Source organism: Thunnus thynnus, chromosome 2 (assembly GCF_963924715.1).
Source record: "Thunnus thynnus chromosome 2, fThuThy2.1, whole genome shotgun sequence".
Classification (NCBI taxonomy): domain Eukaryota; kingdom Metazoa; phylum Chordata; class Actinopteri; order Scombriformes; family Scombridae; genus Thunnus; species Thunnus thynnus.
In genome coordinates this window covers 18459716-18480712 of record NC_089518.1, presented here as the reverse complement: position 1 = coordinate 18480712, position 20997 = coordinate 18459716, and the positions used below count along the sequence as shown (strand labels likewise).

At 40.5% G+C, this 20997-nt stretch overlaps 1 protein-coding gene across 4 annotated transcripts in view; it reads left to right on the top strand.

Annotated features, from left to right (window-relative positions):
• LOC137195356 (probable E3 ubiquitin-protein ligase HERC2) overlaps positions 1-20997 on the top strand; it is a 335566-nt gene that overhangs the window by 121533 nt on the left and 193036 nt on the right. For all 4 annotated transcript variants that reach the window (XM_067607635.1, XM_067607631.1, XM_067607643.1 and 1 more), the window contains exons 6-7: positions 7457-7581; positions 8609-8752. In XM_067607635.1, coding sequence (XP_067463736.1) covers positions 7457-7581; positions 8609-8752 — 269 coding nt within the window. The remainder of the gene's footprint in view (positions 1-7456; positions 7582-8608; positions 8753-20997) is intronic.

Sequence of the window (20997 nt, the reverse complement as noted above, 5' to 3'; positions counted from 1 at the left end):
ACAAAGATCTACGATTTGAAAACAATCAATCCCTTCATGAGAGCTTGTTATTTTCTCCTATAATAAGACTAACGCCTTTTCATCATTCCTGCACAGCACTGATTGTGTTTACACTGGAAAATATAAGTGTTTATGGCATAAGTGCGAACAGAAAAAGAGAATATAGCGAGGTTTTTATTTGTGAGACTCCCACTCTTTCTTTTTTAGTTCTTTCACTTCTCTGTTGACTTGGTTTTGCCGACATCAGATGTTATTGAGGATTTAAAATATCCTCATGGCGTATCGACGGTTCGCTATGAAGGTGGCACAGCCTGGCAGAGAGCAGTGAGGCGGTGGAGTTCTCCTCCCTGTCTATAATTTGAGGCATAGGGGTTTGAAATTTCACAGGGTATTTCTACATTTTGTGGTCCTGCTCCATCATGCCTGTCACTTGCCTTAATCTACGCCTGAAAGTTCCTGTTACCTCTTCTCACTTCCTGTAACCTGTCGTTTATTTTCAGCTACATGTTTTAATATATTCACTGTTACATGGAAGCATCTAGAATCTCTGTCAAATAAGCTTCCTTAATAAATGGTTAATGTTTTGACTCCAGTGCATACCAGTAGACCAGAGGGAATGTTTCTTGTTTATACCCAATAACACATTTAAGAGAACTGTTTGCCTCCATCTGCAAGGCCCCTGCCTATGGCACAGCTTCTATTAGGCCCGGTTACGTTTCTTCTCACAAATGACCGTTTAACCGTCTTTTCCGTACCCTGACGCCTCGCCTGTTATTACTGCCATTGTCTCTCTTTTTGTTGTATACATGTGTGAGGCTGGGCCCTTTAATATGCGGAGAGCTTTTCCTAGGCTTTCCTACGGGCACACTGGTCTGTGTTTACTCCTCAGTCAGAATGCCTCCTTTCCACAAGTTTGACATGCCTTTTTGTTGCCATGGTAAGCCCTCCCTTAAAATATATTTTTCTGCTTTTGGCCTGGATGTTTTTTTATCTCGGTGGTTTAGAGCCTGTTGCCCCCAGGGCCAGATTTAAATGTGTGTGGGTCTTCAAGGATTTTTCTGCAGAAAAGCCATTTGGATTGCAGCCTCACCACCATACAAGTGCGACCGAATTGTGTCATTTCAGGTTTTTGAGCCATCGTTGGAACCAAAGGAAAGTCCAAAAGAGAAGCAAAAAACACGAGACAAAAGCTGATGAAAATGGACCAGATTGGATTATGTCAGACTTGGCATGTGCCTCGTTATGAGGGAAGTCTTCGTTCTGTCTTATCACACTCTGCCTTACAGCTAAATGAATAAAAAAAGGAAAAGCACAGCTCGGCTCCTTGGAAAACAACAGCCAGATCGTAACTGTAAATACTGGCTTAAAGTGGTGTGGGCTCTGCACGATTTTCAGTCACAAAACAGGAAGTGAGAGGAGGGAAAAAAAACATACTGTATAATTTCACTAACTTAAGGACATGGACCGCTTTTTAAGTATTTGTAGATGGGGCAATCTTTTCAACATTTGTGATGAAATAATTTGCCTATAAAACAGATTTTTTTTTTCCTGGCACATATCGCCACAGACTTGGATTACTACCTGAGCATCTGGAGAGCCACTATAGTACAGTATATTCATATGGGTTCAACTCTCAGCCTGTATGTATGAAAATGTATAACGTGTGTTTTTCTGTCAGACAAAGGAACTGTACAGATGCTTCCTATTTCTTCTAACACCAGAGAAGACCTCAAAAATAACATAGATCACAGGGTGGCTCTGTTTGGGTGAAGGATCAGATTAAGCAATATTTTTTGCAATTTCATAATAATGTATTTTGTTAAGCTCCTTTCTCATTTCTGCATCACTTTTAATTAGTGGAATTCAACCTTCATATCTCCAAGAGCTAGGAGGCTGCCTGTTTGCAATGTTCAACAGGTAATCAAGACTGATTAAGCACTCAACATAGCCTAATTGCATTAGATCTCAGAGGCACACTATTACCACCATAACAGCAAAAGCACATGGTCTGTCAGAAAAAATATACGAGGAAATATTTACCTCTTCAATAGCAAGAGAGGAGCATATGATTGTGAGCATTACGTTTAAAATACAAAATGCAAATATAATACCATAATACCATATTTGTATGATTAAATGGTATAAATGATATATATGATATGATTGAAGCCATACCATATAATAAATTAAATGTCCTACTTTTTTTTAAACCAAGTCAAAACAGAATTTATTGTGTACAGTGTGTCGTACGTCTGTTACCGACTGAGCGTGTTTTTTTCACTCTGAACTCCCTCTGTACCACTGTGAAGCTCTTTAAGTGTGCTGTGACATGTCCCAAAGTCCTTGTTTAGCACCTCTCTCTGTGTGTTCAGGGTGTGAACTGATACCTAGTGTCAGCTAGCGTCAGGGACACCAGCGGCAAGAGAGCGATAGCTCAGGTCTACATAAGCGACGAGGCCGTGAGGATTAGCCCTGAGAAAGCAAGCGGCACACTGGGGAGGAAGAAATGGAAATGGGAAGAAATGAAGAAAGAAAGAGAGAGGGGAGTAAAAGAATGAGATAGGGCTTTAATGGAGGGTTGTCAATTTTCTCCAATTTAGCTCAGGAGGAAGCTATTTTCTTGGAATTAGATGGTTGGATCAATGCAGCTTTCCAGCCATTTATTAGTGCGTAATGACATCAACTGTTACTGCATTCATCACCAGGCAGAAAAACCAAAAACAGTATTTTCACAGGGCTCAACCTTATCACCACTTGTCAGTTAATTATGCATTTAAAGAGCGGGGCAAAAGTTCAGCAGTGAAACACTTTGATTGAGCCCTTTGAACTCAAGCAGGAAAGAAATCTGTTCTCTTAATCCTGGCTCCTATGTGATCATCGTAGCCGGAGGATACAGACCTCTGTGTCCATCATCTCTAGGTCAGCCAACTGCAGCACCATTACTAATGCAATCACCCCTGTGATCTGAACTTCAGAACCTTGAACCAAAATAAATAGATAAATATGTCAAAGATATGACGCAAAAAAAGAAGGCGTGAATGAGTCATCCGCGAAAGGTTCATCTTATGTGGACCTATAGAACTCTTCCAGCTGGTCTTGATAGCCTAAGGTGATGTGAGCTACATGATATGAGGTCGTTTTGATCATAGGAGTAATGTTTCTCTCATTAGCACAGGTCATGCTCTTGGCTTCAAGTAGTTCACACTATTCATCGTCTTACCCAAAGAGACTAGCATGGAAAGATCGGGCTGAAAAGTTCAACATTCAGCGCATACTTGGAAAAATAATGAATAATAGAGTTTAAGGGCACCTTCCGCCGAGTACATCCAAGTCAACATCTGGAACATAGCAGGTTGTGCAGAGTTCCCTTTTAGTTTTCCCCAAACTCTTAAACACTCCAGATCAAGGGCCAAACACACCTCTGTTTCTATCCGAGAAAAATCTATTGCCACAATTTATCAACTTCAATTGGTTAACACTTGGACTCTCAAAATGGAGCCCTTCATAATTTAGAAGCTGTTCTAAATGCAGTTGGCCGGGCTACATCTAAATGTTTAAAAGTCAAGTGAAGGAAGGAGGCGGTTAGACCTAAAGTTATGTCCTCCAAGGGAACTTTACAAAGATCCTCTCACAGATTTATAGCCACTTACCTTGGAGCCTGAGTCGATATTCATAAACATGGCTTCAAACAAAGCCCCCCATCCACTATCCCTGCTTGTAAATAAATACAGATATGCCTCTTTTACAGACAGCAGCAATCTAAAATATTACCACCAGCATAATTTTACCACACACATTAATATTTTACGGCACATTGTATTTTACCGCATTGAATCTTAAACTTTCATGGCCGGCCCCAAGGATTTTATTCCTGAAGAGTCTGTATCATTATTAGCCAAGATGTATAGCAGGTACTGCAGACGGATGCAGATATTCACCATTTCATAGATAATATTTTCACAAAATCAATAGAGTCAACAGCGCTGATTTACTCAGGTCATGTCTTGAAAAACTTAACGACTTGAGATCTTTTTCTTCTTGAGATGAGATCTACAGACTTAAAACCACATGAGCCTTTTGAACAAAAGGGGAAGTTGGCTGCATTCTGCCTTTTTGAGGCATAAAATGTACAAAACATAAGTTACCATGTGTCTCTAACTAGTCTTAAAGCATACTGTGACACACTGCATGACAATCACATGTGGTTTGTTTTTGTACAAGCACTTCATAAATTAGTCTATGGATGATCGGTTTCATAAAGTGCTTGTTTTCTGTGGTAATAACCTATTAAATCTAGTTTGAAGTGTTTAGTTTTTTTTGTCTAAACAAGTAAAACCCAACCTGTACAGTGTATGCCTCATTATGATGGGAATAAACTCTAACATCTGCATGTGTGTATTTGCATCATTGCTTGTGTATATGACTGTGTAGTGATTTAAGTGGTTTTAGTGACAAAACAAGTCTAATGAGCTGGCGCAATAATTATCAGCCATTTTGCTCTCACTTAAGCTAATTGAGGCTTTATATTAGAGTTAATACCACTGCCTATGTTCACTGTTTTACAGTTACCACAATGTTTGGCCAGAAACAGTAGTGACAATAATTTAGATTTTTAATTTGTGCATGTCAGTGTTTTAATATCTCCCTATCAACCATACTTATGAGCTTTGACAATCCTCCCCAGATGGGGGTCATTGATCAACTCCTGTTTTGTGTATTTTTTTCCTAATGTAAACAACTACTGTTTATATTATCAAAGTCAAAAGGACAAGTAGTTAGTTTGCATCTAATCTTATTTGCTGTAGTAGTGCATGAGTCCTCAACTTAAATTTTTCTTTTTGGCATAAATAAAGATTTGTTTCATTTTTTTGCCTCCATAGAACAAATGAGTTTAATGGCATCACTATAATGTATTTTATGCTGTACAAAGATGCATCACACATTATAGAAAGTGTGATATAAGTGTGACAATTGACTGTGGGACTGCAGACTTATCAGGGCAAAATTTGGACAACTGTGCTGCTGCTGCTGCTGCTGGCATGTGGGGAAGGTGGCGTCGCCTTTGCATGAGCAAAGTTACAAGGACCTTTCCTCCATTTTCTCTACGCTGTCTTCTTCTAATACTTTCTCTTTAACTCACTGTCTCCTTTTCATCCTGGAATTACAGATCCACCAAATCACTCCTTCCTCTACACCAAATCAGTTAAATAGGGGCTCAGGTACTTTTTATAGTCCAATGAAAGCTGCCCTCCGCTACAGGGAGACTGTGTTGGGCAACCGCTATGTTGGTTGCCTGGGAATTGATGGGTTTGATTTGTTACTTTGTATAGGCTTGTTAGCTGCTTCGGATGCCCGCCTGAGTGGGATACCTGGCATGTGTAGCAATATGGTGGGAACACAGGCAGTTCTCTTGACATTGTCAAAGTCCACCTTGAGCTTCCTCCCCACTGTCCCAATGACAGAAATACACACACATGCCAATGTTTCACTGTTTCAAGATTCCCCACAACCAGCCTTTACCTTAATTTCACCCCCTCTAGTGGCTTTAAAATCTGTTTGAATAAATACGGGTTAAATTTGAAATAATTGTGAAATACAGTATTTCCATTTTTGTATATTCTACGCCACTTAATAAAAAGTCAAAGAATTTCAGACTTAAAGAATTGTCGCTTAGGGTTAGCGTGTCTTCACTTCTTTTAAATGTCAAAATGGGTCAAATGTGACCCGAACAGTATGTAAGGGTTAAAGATCTTTATAGATTCTCTCTGCACTTTTTTTTAAGTTGTCTATCATGTTTCCTCCTTTTTCCTGCTTTCTCGCTTTGCTCTGCGTATTTGAACCGCTTTATGAAATTCCTGTCTTATCAGGTGAGTAGGAGCTGATCCCCAGGCCCTTTGCTCTTGTCAGGAATCTCCCAGGCTATCGGGCTCTCCTGGGGCCCCGTTTCACACACCAAATTGATGTCTCCGACTGGAAATGACACTTTCAGCAGGATTTGCCATTCTAAACCACCTCAAACCCATGTGATCTCACCCATTCACTCTCAGAGGGATTGCCTTGAAATGCACCGTAGCTTCAAAAGCCAATGAGCATAGCATGCTTGAATGAAAACCTGAGACATGCCCTACCAGGAAAAAAAAGGAAAGATATTCTAAAATGCTGGCAATGTAGAACAGTATTTTTTGCTCTGAACAAAGACCAACAGTCCCATGAATAAGTAGGTATTGCCCAGGGGAATGCAGTGAAGGGTAAAAGGCAGTGAAACTAAAATAAATCAATAATCACATGAATTTTCATGTGTAGGTGCTTGTCCACCATTTGCTTTATCTTGTTAATATCTGCCTTGGTCTGTCTTTCCATGAGTACGGACGCAGATGGTATGATTACTATATATCATTTAGATCTCAGCATCTTTGTCTAACACTCCATTTAATGGAGGAGCACTGTGACCATGTTGCTTTACTTAAGGACTAGTTATGATATAATTTGACACTAGAGTAGAGGGAAGAGGGAAAAGGTGTGACCAAGAATCCCTCCCATGACTTATTTTCATCCCCAAGTCTTTTTGGGGCTGCACGTTTCTCCTAGGGAGCTCTACAGACTGGCATAATGGATAAGGGCAAGGGTGTGAAAGGAGCACCTTAAGGCTCCTCATTCAACTCTCCCAATCTCTCCTGCACACACTCTTGAGCTGTGAAGGCCCTCTTTCTTTGCCCTGCAAGCATGGGAGCCCTGTAATAGGCTCTAATTGATAGGGAGGTGTTGGGGTCTTTCTGTATGGGCTGAAGGGATGAGAGTAAGAGAGAGAAAGAGGGAGTCAGGGAGGATTACATGCGGGAATGTGTGGTGGAGCAGGGGAGGAGGAGAGGCTGTGGAGCGGTCTAGGCCCCGTCCATAATGAGTCATTAATTTCCTAGTGGTTTTGTGGCGGTTGGCTCATTACTGGTCTGCAGAGGAGCAGGAACAAAGCTCTGGGTAGGTAGGAGGTGAGCTTAAATAGTTGGGGCTCAACACTTCCCAACAAAAGGAGGAAGAGAACATTGAATGGCACTTGGAACAGATGCAGTAAAAAGTGGCAGATGCAAATTGCGGGAGAGCAAGTCTTCCTTCAAGCACTTTTCTCTTTATATTTTGTCAGACTGCAGCCTGAGAGTCTAATTAGTTAGTGAGGTGTTTCACTTCTGATAGGGCTGTGTCTCGTTATTGTCACAAAGAGGATTTGTAGAAATGGTAGGAAACGCATGTGTTCCACAGTCCCCAGTGGAACCTGCTCACTGTAATAGTTAGTTGATTTGATTATTTATTTTTACCCAATAGAAACTGAAAGATGTGCAATATTTTCATGCTTTGAAATGGTGTTGTATATAGTATAAAATGTAATAGAAGAATGTGAAGATGATGCCCGCAGGTAATTAATTATCTTTTTAATTATGTGTTTATACTCTTCTCCCCACAGGCAGAATGATTATGGACAAATTGGCAGCGGTTCTAATGAAAATGTGATCGTCCCTCGCTTTGTGGAGTGTGTGGACCATGTGTCAAAGGTCACCTGTGGGGCAAACCACAACCTTGCACTGACAGGTACAGCAATGCACTGTACATAACATTCAAAATGTATTGTTGGATAGATATTGATTAAAATTTGTAAATGTACCCATGTTATATATTCCCTGTACAACCTTTTTTCTTTAATGTGCTCCCACATACAAGAAGTGAATCCTACCATTGACCCTTCACCTATTATGCTTTATACCTATAAGATTTATTTCCTGCAATCCACCAGTGCAAAGAGTTGACGTCACTAGTCTCGAGCTGTCATTGTGTGCTTCAAAGTTCACCTATTTTACTCAATTTTATGCGAATATCAGTGCCCCCAAGCCCTCGATCGGCACATCACCTGAGAGAGAGACAAGGAAGGAGAGAGAGAGAGAGAGAGAATATGGCCCTGGCTCCTGATCCATAACAGTCATTGCCTGTTACATACATTTCAGAATTCATTCAGGCTATGAAGATAATCGAGGTAGTCGACAGTTTCCCCTGCAGCCCAATGGATTTATGATAGCACTGTCAAGAAAATGAGGCGAAATGACACAGTAGCTGACTTTAGCTGCAAATAATGTGATAGGCCGTACAGTGGTGCAGCAGCAGCTGCTGTCATTGCAGGTAATAGGCTATAAAGAAGCCTGATAGCAATACCTGTCATTTCTTAATGGCTGACTTCACTGAAGAGCTTTTGTGGCCTTTAACATGAAGATAATAGAAGATACAACAAATTTTACAGCTTTTGCGTTGCATCCATAATTTATCACCAGAGGCCCCATGCAGCAGCAGCACAACAAGGACAACATGCTCCTAGAGGTGTGCTGGTGAGAGATGCAAGATGAGCTGCAGGGGGTTAGAGGCTTCTGCTATACTTTGAAACTAATTGAGAGAGTGCACAGGGTCCAAAACATCTTCTATCAGTTGACATGATATGCCCGTCATATCACATTATAATACCTCTGTCGTTATAACAGTATTTTTTTTCCCAGAAATAATCTGTTGATAACATGATTACTTACTTAGTCAAATTAGAAATGTTATTAATTCACTGACTCTTGACATGCAGTTGACGGGAGGTTGTTTCAGTGGGGCTGTGGACGGGCTTGTGGAAACACACAGAAGAACATCCTGTTCCCAGAAGAAGTGACCCTACCAAGTTCACCAGTCAAAGACATTGCCGGGGGATGTTGGCATAGCCTACTTCTAACAGGTTAGTCTCCAGTTGGGTCTGAAACCTATTAGTGAAACACAGTGTAATTTAGGAACATACTCCATCTACTAAATCCAGCAGCACCTTCAGCACTTTGTTTTTGTGTGTTTTTCTGTTCAGTCTATATGCAGACATAGAGTACATGCTTGCATGTATAGCCCGGCATGTCCACGACCTTAACATAAAGTATGCATAAATCCTCGGTGTGTGTCTTGGCCCTCACACAGACGTGTGAGTGTGTGCTTTTATCTATGGTGTCCATCTATCCACATCATTCATTAAGAGCTCTCCCAGGGCTAGTGCGGCTACATAAACACAGAGGTTGAGGCCACGGCTGCTCTTTCACCTCACTGCGGAGAACTTCAAAGTCACTTCTCCTTACACAGCAGATGAATGCTCCCTGTCTGCCTGGCTGATATATGGGCCCCAGTTGCTGTCTTCTTACTGTAGTATGGCTGCGACTGAGGCCCCATCATGGAGCCAGAGCTGAGCCATTTGTTAGTCTTAGCTGTATCTCTAAGACCTGGCTTTAATTCTGAAGGGAGGACATTAATCCTTTTAATACAACACTTTGTAGAATCGTTTTCCTGTGTTGCTAATGCTGTCTATTATTAACCCCATTAAAAGTGTAATACAATTTAAGTAGAGTGCTAAAAGTGGATCATTTGTTGCTCTGTTCTGTTAGAATTAATTCTCAATTTATGATCTAAATGATTAAACTATATGAGTAACAGTACTAAATGAGATCCTTAAATGGCCAGACATACATTTACACATGAATACAAACATTTATGAGCACACATTCACGCAGCCATGTCCAAGTGTACAGACACACACGCAAAGCTGCTGCTGTATTGCATTTGCTCTCCTAAATCCTGTAAATGTCCCCAGTTTGATCCCTTGCTCCATTCTGTCATGAGGGAACAGAAATATCCATCTCCAATCAGGCCTTAATGAATAGCCTGATGAGTGTCGGGCAGAACTGAATTACCAGATAGATTTGAAGAGCGTGAGTGTGTGTGTGCACTGTATGTGTGTGGAGGATGGGTGGGGGGTAGTTAGAGGGTCAGTAGAACAGGATACATGTAGAAATTAATTCTCTCCAAGTTCAAAAAAGAAATTGGCTAATTCTGTCATATGAGCCTCATGGAATCGCCTTTCCTATCTATCTGGTATGACTTTTCATTTATTAGGGTCAAACTACAGAGGGTTACACAAGGGATAGAAAAGAGGGGTTGTGGGAGCAAGTCGGAATGATGAAGGGAGAGATTTGGAAATTGGAAAGAATGGGAGAGAAAGAAGGAAAGAGTAGAAAAATGATAAAGAGATGGAAAAGATGGAGCGAAAAGAGAGCAAGAGAGTCAGTGGTATGAGAGACAGCTTGCCTGGGCAGGAGCATATTGAGGGCAGCAGGTGGAAGAGTGGCACAGTTAATTAAAACGCCTGTCTTAATGTCTCAGCCCGTCACTCCAGGGGGAGAGAGAGACACACAGAGAGAGAGAGAAAGAGAGAGAGTTGCCAGGCTTGAGCTGGGATGCACCCAACCAGCCATCTAGACAGCAAACCAACCATCCAGCCAACCCACCAGGCCAAATGTCAGACAAGCCCTGACATTATGCCCTTCACCCCCCCTTCAATCTGTGCAACACACACATACAGTACACAGACACACACACACTCACACATGTGCACAAACATAAACACAATGTCCACACCCCACCCGCTATTTTCTTATCCACGTACCCATACGCTTATCCAAACGGCTACCCTCTCTAATCTGATTCAGACCTCCTAAAAAAAAAAAAAAAAGCCCCTTCTCTAAAAAAAGAACAAAAACACACTTCTGATGTTACTGTTTTGCTCAGCAGCATCTGTAGCATGCCTCTAGACTTCCAGCCTCGCAGCGTAATCTGTCTGCTTTTAATAATTCATAGAAAGCACAGCCTGTGCACTATGTACTGAATGCTGAGGGTAATGGGGATGTTGTGATATTTCTATCATGGCCTGTCTGGAGCAGCGAGCGAATCAAACCAGTAAAGATCTGATAAGCAGTCTGTTCAGTGTCATAACAGCATTCGCTGTCATCACTGCCTTAGGTGGACCTTAACAAATCCATTCCGCTCTGTATGCTACAATCTAGCGAGTGGTGATATGTAAAGGAGATTCTCCGCTACATTGTCAAAAAGTTTCAAGTCTCACCAAATCATTGATTGATGGTGTTGGACAAAGCACACGTGAGCCCGCTCCATGGCAACTATCTCAAGGTAATTTTTGACAATCCTAAGAACACCACTCTTCTGTGTACTATACTCAGTTCATAGTGTGAACAAAGGTGTATTTCATTAGACATGAAGAAAAAAAAAATGTTAAAAAAAGAAGGGGTACAAAAGAAGACTGTGAGCCTCCATTCATGTGTGAGGCGGGTCTACAGTTGTACAGCGTGTTGTTTGACTAATGTTTTATCAGGCTTTGCTGTATCACAGCGGATTGCTTTGTCAATAACCAGCCCGGTGCCTCAGTGAGCAAGAATCTGAGATTGTCAGACTGAGTGACAGGCTGGAGATGGCAGATAATTCAAAGAAATTGGAAGTGTGAAATCTTTAAGGGCCACTTCTTAACACAGCAAATGCCAGGGTATCTTTCCATCAGCTGCTGCTCTCACAAGCCACCACATTGTTAATGGTGGCCTGTCTGTCCATCAAGACCGCTTCAGGAGGGATTTAGACCTGTTTGGCGCCTTATCTCTCTGACTGCCTCCCACTAACCTGACCACTGCACAAGCCTTGACTGCTGTGAGTGTGTGTGTGTGTGTGTGTTCCATATGGTCAATGATGGTCATGAATCTACCTCCGATATATATTTTTTCTTTTCATTCGCTTATTTATAGATATTGAGTTATTTAATTATCTGTCTGACAGCGTATTGGTATATCTATTCACTGTTACACAATCAGGAGCCAAATGTAATGGTGCTTGTAGCACTTGTTAAATTAGCTGTCAACACTACTGATTGACCTCATATTGTAGCAGCGAAACCTCCTTTTCCTTGTGAGTGTATGTCTTATGTCAGATTTAGTCTTTCTGGATGGATGCAGGGAAGCCAGTGTCAGCTTTCAGGTTTGTGCAAAAACATTGCTGTGACGAAGAACCTTCAAGTGTCAGTCAATGAAAGGGGATAAATGTTTCCATATGAGTCACATCTTAACATGAGCAAAAAAATTTTAAGTTCTGCGCCTCATTGAATATTAATAGATTCAGATATAAAACATTTGAGGCAATTTGTTAACAGCGTTTATTACTACATTTAATATTACAGTTTTATTACCTTTATCTCAGTAGCAGTTAACATTAAAACATTATTAATTCATATTAATGTGCATGTCCATGGTGCAAAATGTGCTCTGGTTCACTCATGTCCACTCAAACATGCCAAATAAAGATTTTCCCAAAAGTGTGAAAGGAAGCAATGGAATCAATGTCTTCTATGAATATACATTTCATTAATAAGTTGAGATCTGGGGCATTTGAACACCCAAAATTAACCTAAAAGTAATTTGAAATATAACTTAATTATTAGTTTGATAATGAGGTTTATGATTAAGAAGTTAATAAAAGAAACAAAAAAGTCCTTTTGTGCTAGAAAATAAAACTGAGAATTCACAAAGGATTTCAAAAAAAAAAAGGTGTGTGTGTGCATGTTCATGATCACCAGAGCTGCCACTGCTCCACATTATGATTTTGAATAGTGACGTCCTGACCTAGCTCTCCTTTCTCTTTTTCCTTCATTCACTCATCAACTCTGTACACTGACACACACTCTCACAGTCACTCAGGGAGCACAGTTAAGGGTAAGAAGTATAGAAGAAAGGCAGAAGAGGACAGAGCGAAAGAAGAGAAGAAGAGACAACAAGGCAAAAAATAGATCCTCCACATCTGCTAATCCAAAAAGAGCTTAGACCCTGTCCTATGTTTGTGTGTACAGAGAAATAATGAGAAAAAATAGACATAGAGGGGAGGGGGGGGGGCTACAGAGAAGGACCCAGAGAGAGGAAAAGAAATAAACAAAGAGGAAAAGAAAGAAATATGTCCCCTATTTTTCCCTTGTAATGGTCTCAATTCCCTGCCAGAGCTCCCTGTCACAGGGAGGTAGTTCCCAGGCCGACATATCTCAAGCTGTTCAAACATCCATTAGGATGTTTTGTTTCTTACTCACTACAAATACAGCAAGACAAGACAGAAACGGGCAGATGATGAGAGGGAAATTGAGGAAGAAAGAAAAGAGACAGAAAGACGAGAAGAAGAGAGAGGAGGAAGAGGGGAGCAAGTTGATGGGAACAGCAGAGAGAGGAGAAGAGGAAATTTATCAAGAAACTCGTGTGATATTTAATGATCCTTGTATGTGGAGAGGGAAGACCACACCAGCTCGTTCTCCTCCGCCAAATACCGATCCCCTAACTTAATTTCCTGCTCAATTGCTGTTCTATAGTGCATAGTACAGTGATACAGGCTGGTAATATAGAAAACAGATTGCCTGTGCGGCGGAGTGGATAAGGCTGAGGCTTGTGCTGCTGGAGACCTGCAGTCTCCAGGGGGGTCTTGTCGGTGGGCTTCACAAAACCAACAAAGCCCATCTTTCCCTGCGACTGGCAGCAGCTGGCAGGTAGATCTTCAAGCACTGGAGGTGGGGAAGTGGATCTGTGGGTGTGGTGTGTGTGTAAGCGTGTGTTTCTCTGCAGTGTGTGTATGTGGTACAGATAGTCTTGCCATTCTTTGTAGTTAGAGTTCCACGGTCTTCCATCTTGTGTTTGCTCATGTGCTATGACTCCAGTCGACTCAAAAATGTAGGCCTGCACGGGCAGCAACCGTCAATCAGTGCACAGAACAGTGTGCAACTACAGCTCCAGTGTTTTCCCAGACACACACACACACTCACACACACACACATGCACACTTTCCATCAGGAATACATACATACATACTGTACACCTGCCTGTGACTGTCTGAAATAATTCAACAAGTCTGATTAGAATTTCTTGCTCATTTTTTCCTTGTAACATATGTCAGTATATGCTAACTCTTGTTTTGACATGCATTGTGGTCATGAAATTCAGTAGCATGCACAAACACACATTTTGCATATCAAGTTCACATATAGTACAACGCTCTTTTGTCAGCTGCCAATGAGAATGACTTAGTGTTGTGAAGTAGGTTTTTCAGATTGGATGCTCTGTTAAGTAACAATCTTCAAAGTATTAGTATAGGAAAACTTTTAACTTTTTTATTATTATTTATTTTTACTTCACCATGTTGGTAATTGATATCACACAGTGATCTAATTTAGTGGTGTTATTACTTTTGCTCTTGTAAGCAAATGTTTCTTTGGAAAAATGCTCTAAATTTCCGCACTTCCTCTAGCACATCATTTATTTTAACAGCACAGCAAAGGAAAAAACAAAACAGGAAAAACACTATGTGCAGACAACCACATCTTTCGATTCAGATTTCAACATCATAGCCATTATTATTACCAAAGATGACCCTAAAATAACTTGGATTGCCGTTCACAACAAAGATATTATTTCATGCCCTTTTCTATAAAATTTGTTAAAAGCATATTATGCCAGTATGGTGAACCACTGTCATCAATTAAACCAAACAGTATGACATTGATTAGTACTGAGTGTGACTAATTCACTTGAGTGAATGACATACTGATATTCCTTTTCTTATCAAATCTACAGTACCGGTCAAAAGTTTAGACACACCTTCCCATTCACTTGTATGAGAAAGTCTGTCCAAACTTTTGACTGGTACTGTACATCAAGTGTTTGTCTTATACTGATGCTGTTTTGCTGCTTTGCACAAAGTAGGCCAGTATAGTGCAGTCTTATCATGTCTACCTAGAGAACTGATGTTACTTGTATCCCTGTTTTTTTCAGAGTTGTTATTTCATGCAGGAAGTGTCACTAACCTAGTTGCCACTGGGTTTGCGCTAATGTTAGCAGTGTGAACCTCCTCTGACCTCTCAAAGTGACAGGGTTTTGTTGCGTAACAACCTTGTGTAATGAACTTCCTCCCAGGAGATGTCATTAAGGACGGGAATGTTTGTCTTCCGCTCGCACCAAAATGAATATTCAGCTATTATCACTGCACAGCATTCAGATCTGATATGAGTATTGAGTTTCAGCTTGTACAGAAGAGGGACAGAAACCCATTCCAGATGGGTTTTATTTACTGTCTCTCTGATCAGCCACTGGTTTTCTTAATTTATCACGTCTGACCAGCTTTTGCAGCATGAAGACAGAAGGTCGTTCCTCTGTCTTTCTAGACATAGTTTTATCTGGCATACATCATTCAGACTCCCTCCCTAGTCTGTCTCTTACCCAGATTTACATATTTGTTTTAACTAATGTCCTGTTGTAGGCCACTAAAGATCTGTAATAACACTGCTAGGGTTTCTGCAAGGCGACCACGCCAAGAACCACAGAGACGTGGATGGGATAGAGTTGTCAGAGGGTTTTCCATCACACAGAGGGATCACATTTGAGCAAAGGTTTTTCTTGATAAATGAACCCAATTGGTCAGCTTATCAGCTGGATCAACACTGTATGCCTTGCATGGCTCGTCTACATTTCCCATGTAGGAGGCCATGTAGAGGGAGACTGCACTGTGTATGTGTGTGATATGTGAGGAAGAGAGGGAGAGACAAAGACACAGAGGCAGAGAAGGATGAAATATGTCACAATGATTATTTGAATTCCCTTGTTTATTGAAAATGACTGAATCCAGGGTTGATCCTTTACATTCCAAAAATATTCACAAGAAAAGGAAAGAAGGGAAAGGAGCGCTCTGTCCTTATGGGGGGACGGCATACACTGCCTGATGCCTTGATTACTAATTCCCCTTTGAGTATCATCATACTAATAGTAAATATAACTACAGGAAGTAATGACTTCTGCTTCAAATTATGTGGATGTTTACACTACTTGTCAGCTGAGCAATATATTTCTGATCAAAGATAAACTGTACGCAAGAAAAATAGAAGTAGCATTAGTGTAACAGTGGGAAAGAGGAAATGGTGGGTCCCGGCAGACTTGATGTACCTTGTAAAGCAACCACCCCCCCTTTCCCTCCCCCTGCACTGAAGGAGTCACTGCCAAGATGGCTGCTTGAGCTCCAGGCCTGCAGGGCTTGACCCTGCACATGTTGCCAGACATCATTTCTCTAAATCCAACCTCAAAATGAATCTTCAGACCCTGGCATAATTCCTCATCCTCTCCTCCTGTCCTCCTCCAAACATCTCTCTCTGTCTCACTGTTTCACTTCTCTTTTATTTTCCCAGTGCGGGCCGTGGGGAGGATGGTGAGGGGTGCCTCATCTTTCAAATTCCTGTGAGTTTAAGATGGTAAGAGTTGTTTTGGAGGATGAGTGTTTCATGGAGCTGTGTGTCGAGGGCTCCTCCCTACAGGTTTATCGTGTTGGCACCCATGGATGATTTTTGGGGTTGTCGTGGGTTGTCCTCCCCTGAGTCTGGACCTCTCCAACACAGTGGTATGAATCCTTGGCAATCACTGCTCAAATAGAGCTATTAACATAGAACGTCAAGTTTAATTACAGGGCGTATAGTGAGTTTTTTTTATGTACTGCTGACCTCATACTGAACTATGCTATAAATGAAGCAACACATGATCACATCATCTTTTATTTAATGGAAAGGTATGACGAAATTTGGGCTAACAGAAACAGTAAGCTGCACTGTATGAAATGAAAAGTAATAGATTATTTTTCAAGAGGATTGGCATATCTAAAAAACGTAAAGCCATGTTTTATTTAGCTGAAGCAGTTTATTGTTAGCATATCTTAAAGCCAAATGTGGGATCAGCTGTGTCCAACTTTAATTGCTTGTGTTGAATATATAGCTTATGAGTTTAGAAAGTCATTTCAGTTGACAAGTCTCCATAATAACCACTGATTTATTGTCTTAGAAAAGTGGAATAATAGGTTTTCCGTGTTAGGCCAATCAGTGAGAGATTTTATTGGATTTTTCCACTCCTCTAATAACTTTGCATTATTTTGGTTTCACAGCACAGTACTGTATATACAGTACTTCTAAGTTGTTCTCGTGGTCTTCATTTTCCATCGTTCATAAGGCAAACAAAAAATATTTTCCATTCCTGCTACTCACATTATACTGCCAGATCCCTGGGCCGGGGCAGGCCAGGCCAGTGTTAACTACAGTAGCTTGGACATATGAATGTTAGACAGAGTTCTACTCTTTCCTTATGGTAGAAATAATCTGTTGTTCTCTTTCTTTTTCCTTTAAAAACTATTTTTTCCTTTTCTATTTTCCCTAGTCATGTTGTGTACTCACGAGGAGAGGTTTAAAATTAAAGGCTGAACTATAACCACAAGAGGTTATGCTTATTCTTTATTTTTTCTTTTCTCCAAGTTTTCCCCCCCTTCTTTCTTCACCACTGAGTCGAACCACCCACTAAGTCTAAGGTCACTAGCTAGCCAAGGCGAAGGCTGTTCAGCAGGGCTGCAGCAAACTTGGCAAAGTCGTTGTAAGACTCCCTGCTGCTCCATGGGACATACCAGCTCCTTTGCCAAGTCAAATAACACATTTAGTGAATTGAAAGTAAGATTTAAGTGGGGCAGTACAATGCAGCCAACCCTCTCATCTCTGAGCCGGTCCTTCTCTTTGTGTGCTAGAGTGTGAAAACTGCTCTTGTTCTCAGGGACTTAATGTTTTTTTCCTTGCTGATTATTTGGAAACAGGTCAGTCTGGTGTGGAGGCTAAAACTCCACCCACCAGGTTTTTATTGAACTCATTGCTTCATCAAAATTATTTCTACTCACCTCTGTCTGTTTCTCTACCTCTCCTCCACTTTTTTATTTTTCACCAGGCATTCTTTTCTCCTCCCTGCGTGTATAAGAACATTTTTCAAAGAATTCAGTAGCCAAGTTCAGGCCCTTGTAATGATTGGCTTTGATTCAAAACCGTGTTTACTTATATTTGCCCCCTCTCTTCTTTTTTATCCTTCTTTTCAAAGTATAATTTTACTGAGAATGACACTTTTCACCTCCTGTTTTTTGTTTATTTAACATGCAAATATAAACCTCGTTTTTTTATTTGTACTATTTTTCTCCTATTCACTAACAGTGATGTTAAAACAAAATGATGAAAAATCTTTCTACTAGCGTTTGTGAATTCTATGTTGGACTGATGTATCACATAACTACATAATTGAAATATATAACTATATAACTCCAAGACTATACTCGTAACTACACTCTTTTGTAAAGATGACACTATAAATGTGCACAACAGGGTTGTATTGAATTTAATCTTTTGGTAATGAGTAGAATAATGTCTCCTCAACAGATGGAGTCTCCATTCAAAGGTTTTAGGTATTCATTTTATTCATAGATTTGGATGGTTGTTCGGTTTTTGAAGATACACAAACAGAAGTGTGAAAATTTGAAATTCACTCACCAAGGAATTTACCTCTCTTCTATTAGGGGTGTTGGAAAAAATTGATTTCTTAGATGTATCTTGAAGCAGATGTGGACAATTCTGCATACAAATGTCAAAAATCAATTTTCTAAATGTTAGTTAATAAAGTGATGTTGATGGAATGAAAAAAGGGGAACTCAACTTCGAGGGCAGTACAGCAACCCCGGACAGTCTACAGTGTGCATACGCTAGAGGTATCTTGTAATTCATCTTCACAAAGGGCAGCGGTTGCAAGGCATTTTGATTTAATGTCTAAATAATTACCATTGTGAGACAAACGTGAAGTATACTGTAAACTTTCTACGCCGTCACAGAACAGCGAACTCCTGCAGTAACAAACAAGACCAGCTGACCAACACACACTGCAGCATTAAACGACTTAAACCAACTCTGAGGTGAAGAAAATAACTTGGTGCTCAGTCTGTTTTACCTCAGAAACCCAGCGTCTTGGAAAACGATGGCTTTCCCCGGAGCTAACGGTGCAGCAGAGATGCTGCTCTCCACTGCTGGAGACATGATGTTAATACTAACACAGCAGAGCACTCCGCCTCCCCCTCAGTTTGTTATTCTCATACAGGCAGTAGACTGTAAGATGCTTTCAAATTAATGAATTCATTAATTAATGCATTTAACTTTTTAAAATAAAAAGGCTGCGGACCAATTATCTTAATTGCCAGTAATGTTTCATATTGTATTTCAGCGGAATAAGGACACCAGTGAATGGTTTGGCACACAGTATACTGGAGGCTGGAGCAAGAAACTGAAAAAAGCCCCCCCCCCTTTTCTATTCATTCAATCGAGAATTGGTTTTGAATCGATTTGGAATCGAATCGGACATCAAAGAATCAGAATCAGAATCAAATCAAATCGTGAGATTCCCAAAGATTCCCACCCCTGTCTTCTATACTTCTCTTCTCTTTCCCTGACACGTATGATGCTTATGAAAAGCAAGACTAGTTGACACACTAGTTGTCTTCAGGCAGAATTATATAAAGATCCTAAAAAGATCAAGATGAGTTTAATGTTAGTCCATGACTGACACAAGCACAATATTCACTACTTAAAGTGATACATTTCTGCAAACCAGGGATTCTCAGCAAACAGCATTGTAGGTTGAACACTTAATGCAAAGTATTAAAAGATACTGTGATCTTAAATGTACCAAACGCTGTTTCATTAGCAAGCCCCTAAAGTCATTTCTCTACTACCGTGACTGTATACTGAAGTGTCAAGTAACTCTGTTGTCCAGTGCTATTTACAGAATTTGTTCAGACAACAAAAGACAACAAAATAAAGAGTGAAAATTGACGGGACCTGCAGCTGAATTTAATGTATCATTAAACTAGATTTTTATATTTCGTAGTTTTAAATTCTCATCTTTGAAAAAAATGAATTATTATGCACATAAAGTGAAAGTAAATGAATGTGTCTGAATTACAGGGTCTACACTATTTTGGCTGTTCACAGATATATTCTATACATGTGTAGTATGCTAATATAATACAATTGTACATAATGCATAAAATGCACTTGAGGTAATTTAGGAACAGTGTAGCTTCAGTGTTGTGCTTCTGCAACTTGTGAGTTGGCAGTGCAACACATCACAGATGACCAGACGGTGGTGCACAGAATGTATTAACTTCACCGTAAGTTGCTAACTTTGTTGTAAAAAAAATAATAAACAAGTGCCGTAAAACTTCCCTTTTTTGAGCATTATCCTCACAATATAACTGTTATTGCAGTCGTGGTTATCACACACGCTAGATACCTTGGCAACTCAGTGGCCACATCAGCACAGTCAGTGGAAGAGTGGAAGCATATTTTCTCATTCACTCTGCAGCTTAGCAGCAGATGGTGTATCACGTCTGAGGGCCCTATTCTCTTGCTGGCGCAAAGCCAGTGAAAGGACAAGCGCAATTTCTTTGCAGCTTTCCTCGGGCGCTAGGCTATTATTTGCGTCTGCGCCTGTTTAGTAATTTCCTGGCTCCAAATGAACATGTTTGCACCGAGGTGGGAGAACAGGCGCAGCTGAGACTGTTTATGCTGATTGGCTGGTGTACTGTAATTTTGGTGCTATTTTTGGCACAAAATTGCGTTTGCGTTAAAAGCTATACATACGCAAGACAATTTTTGTGGCTTTAGTTGGCAGAGGTGTACGCATGAATACGTCCCCAAAATCACAAAACACTTTTCGTGCTACAGGATTTCCAGCATCTCTGGCACCAATATACTGCTCCCTGGTCATTCTGCCACTGATTGCATATTTGAGGTGACCTTAATATTTGGGGTGTTGTGTATTTTATTTTGACTTCAGGCGCTTCACAGAGGTGAACTTATTTTCTCTCAGACCTCAGCCTCTTTACCTGGTTTCACCTGTTGCTGCTTTTAAAGGGGATGAGAGCGGTTCATGTGATTGGTCATTACTGAAGCTCACCCCAACTCCTTTTTTTATAGCACACACAGCATATTTTTTTCAGGAATGTAGTTTTTGTGGCAGGTTCCAAGTTGGGTCAGTGGTTAACCTCACAGTTTGTGTGGGTTTTCTTTAGAGATGCACCGATTGCAATTTTCTTGGCTGATTCCAATTTTTAAAAGTTTGACCTGCCAATTCCGATTTTCGGCTGATTCCAATTTTCTTCCTTTATAAGAATTTAATAAGAAAGAAAGATTATCTGTCTTTCTTAATATATTTTCTGTCTTTCTAAGAGAACATTTTTGTAACTTTTCTT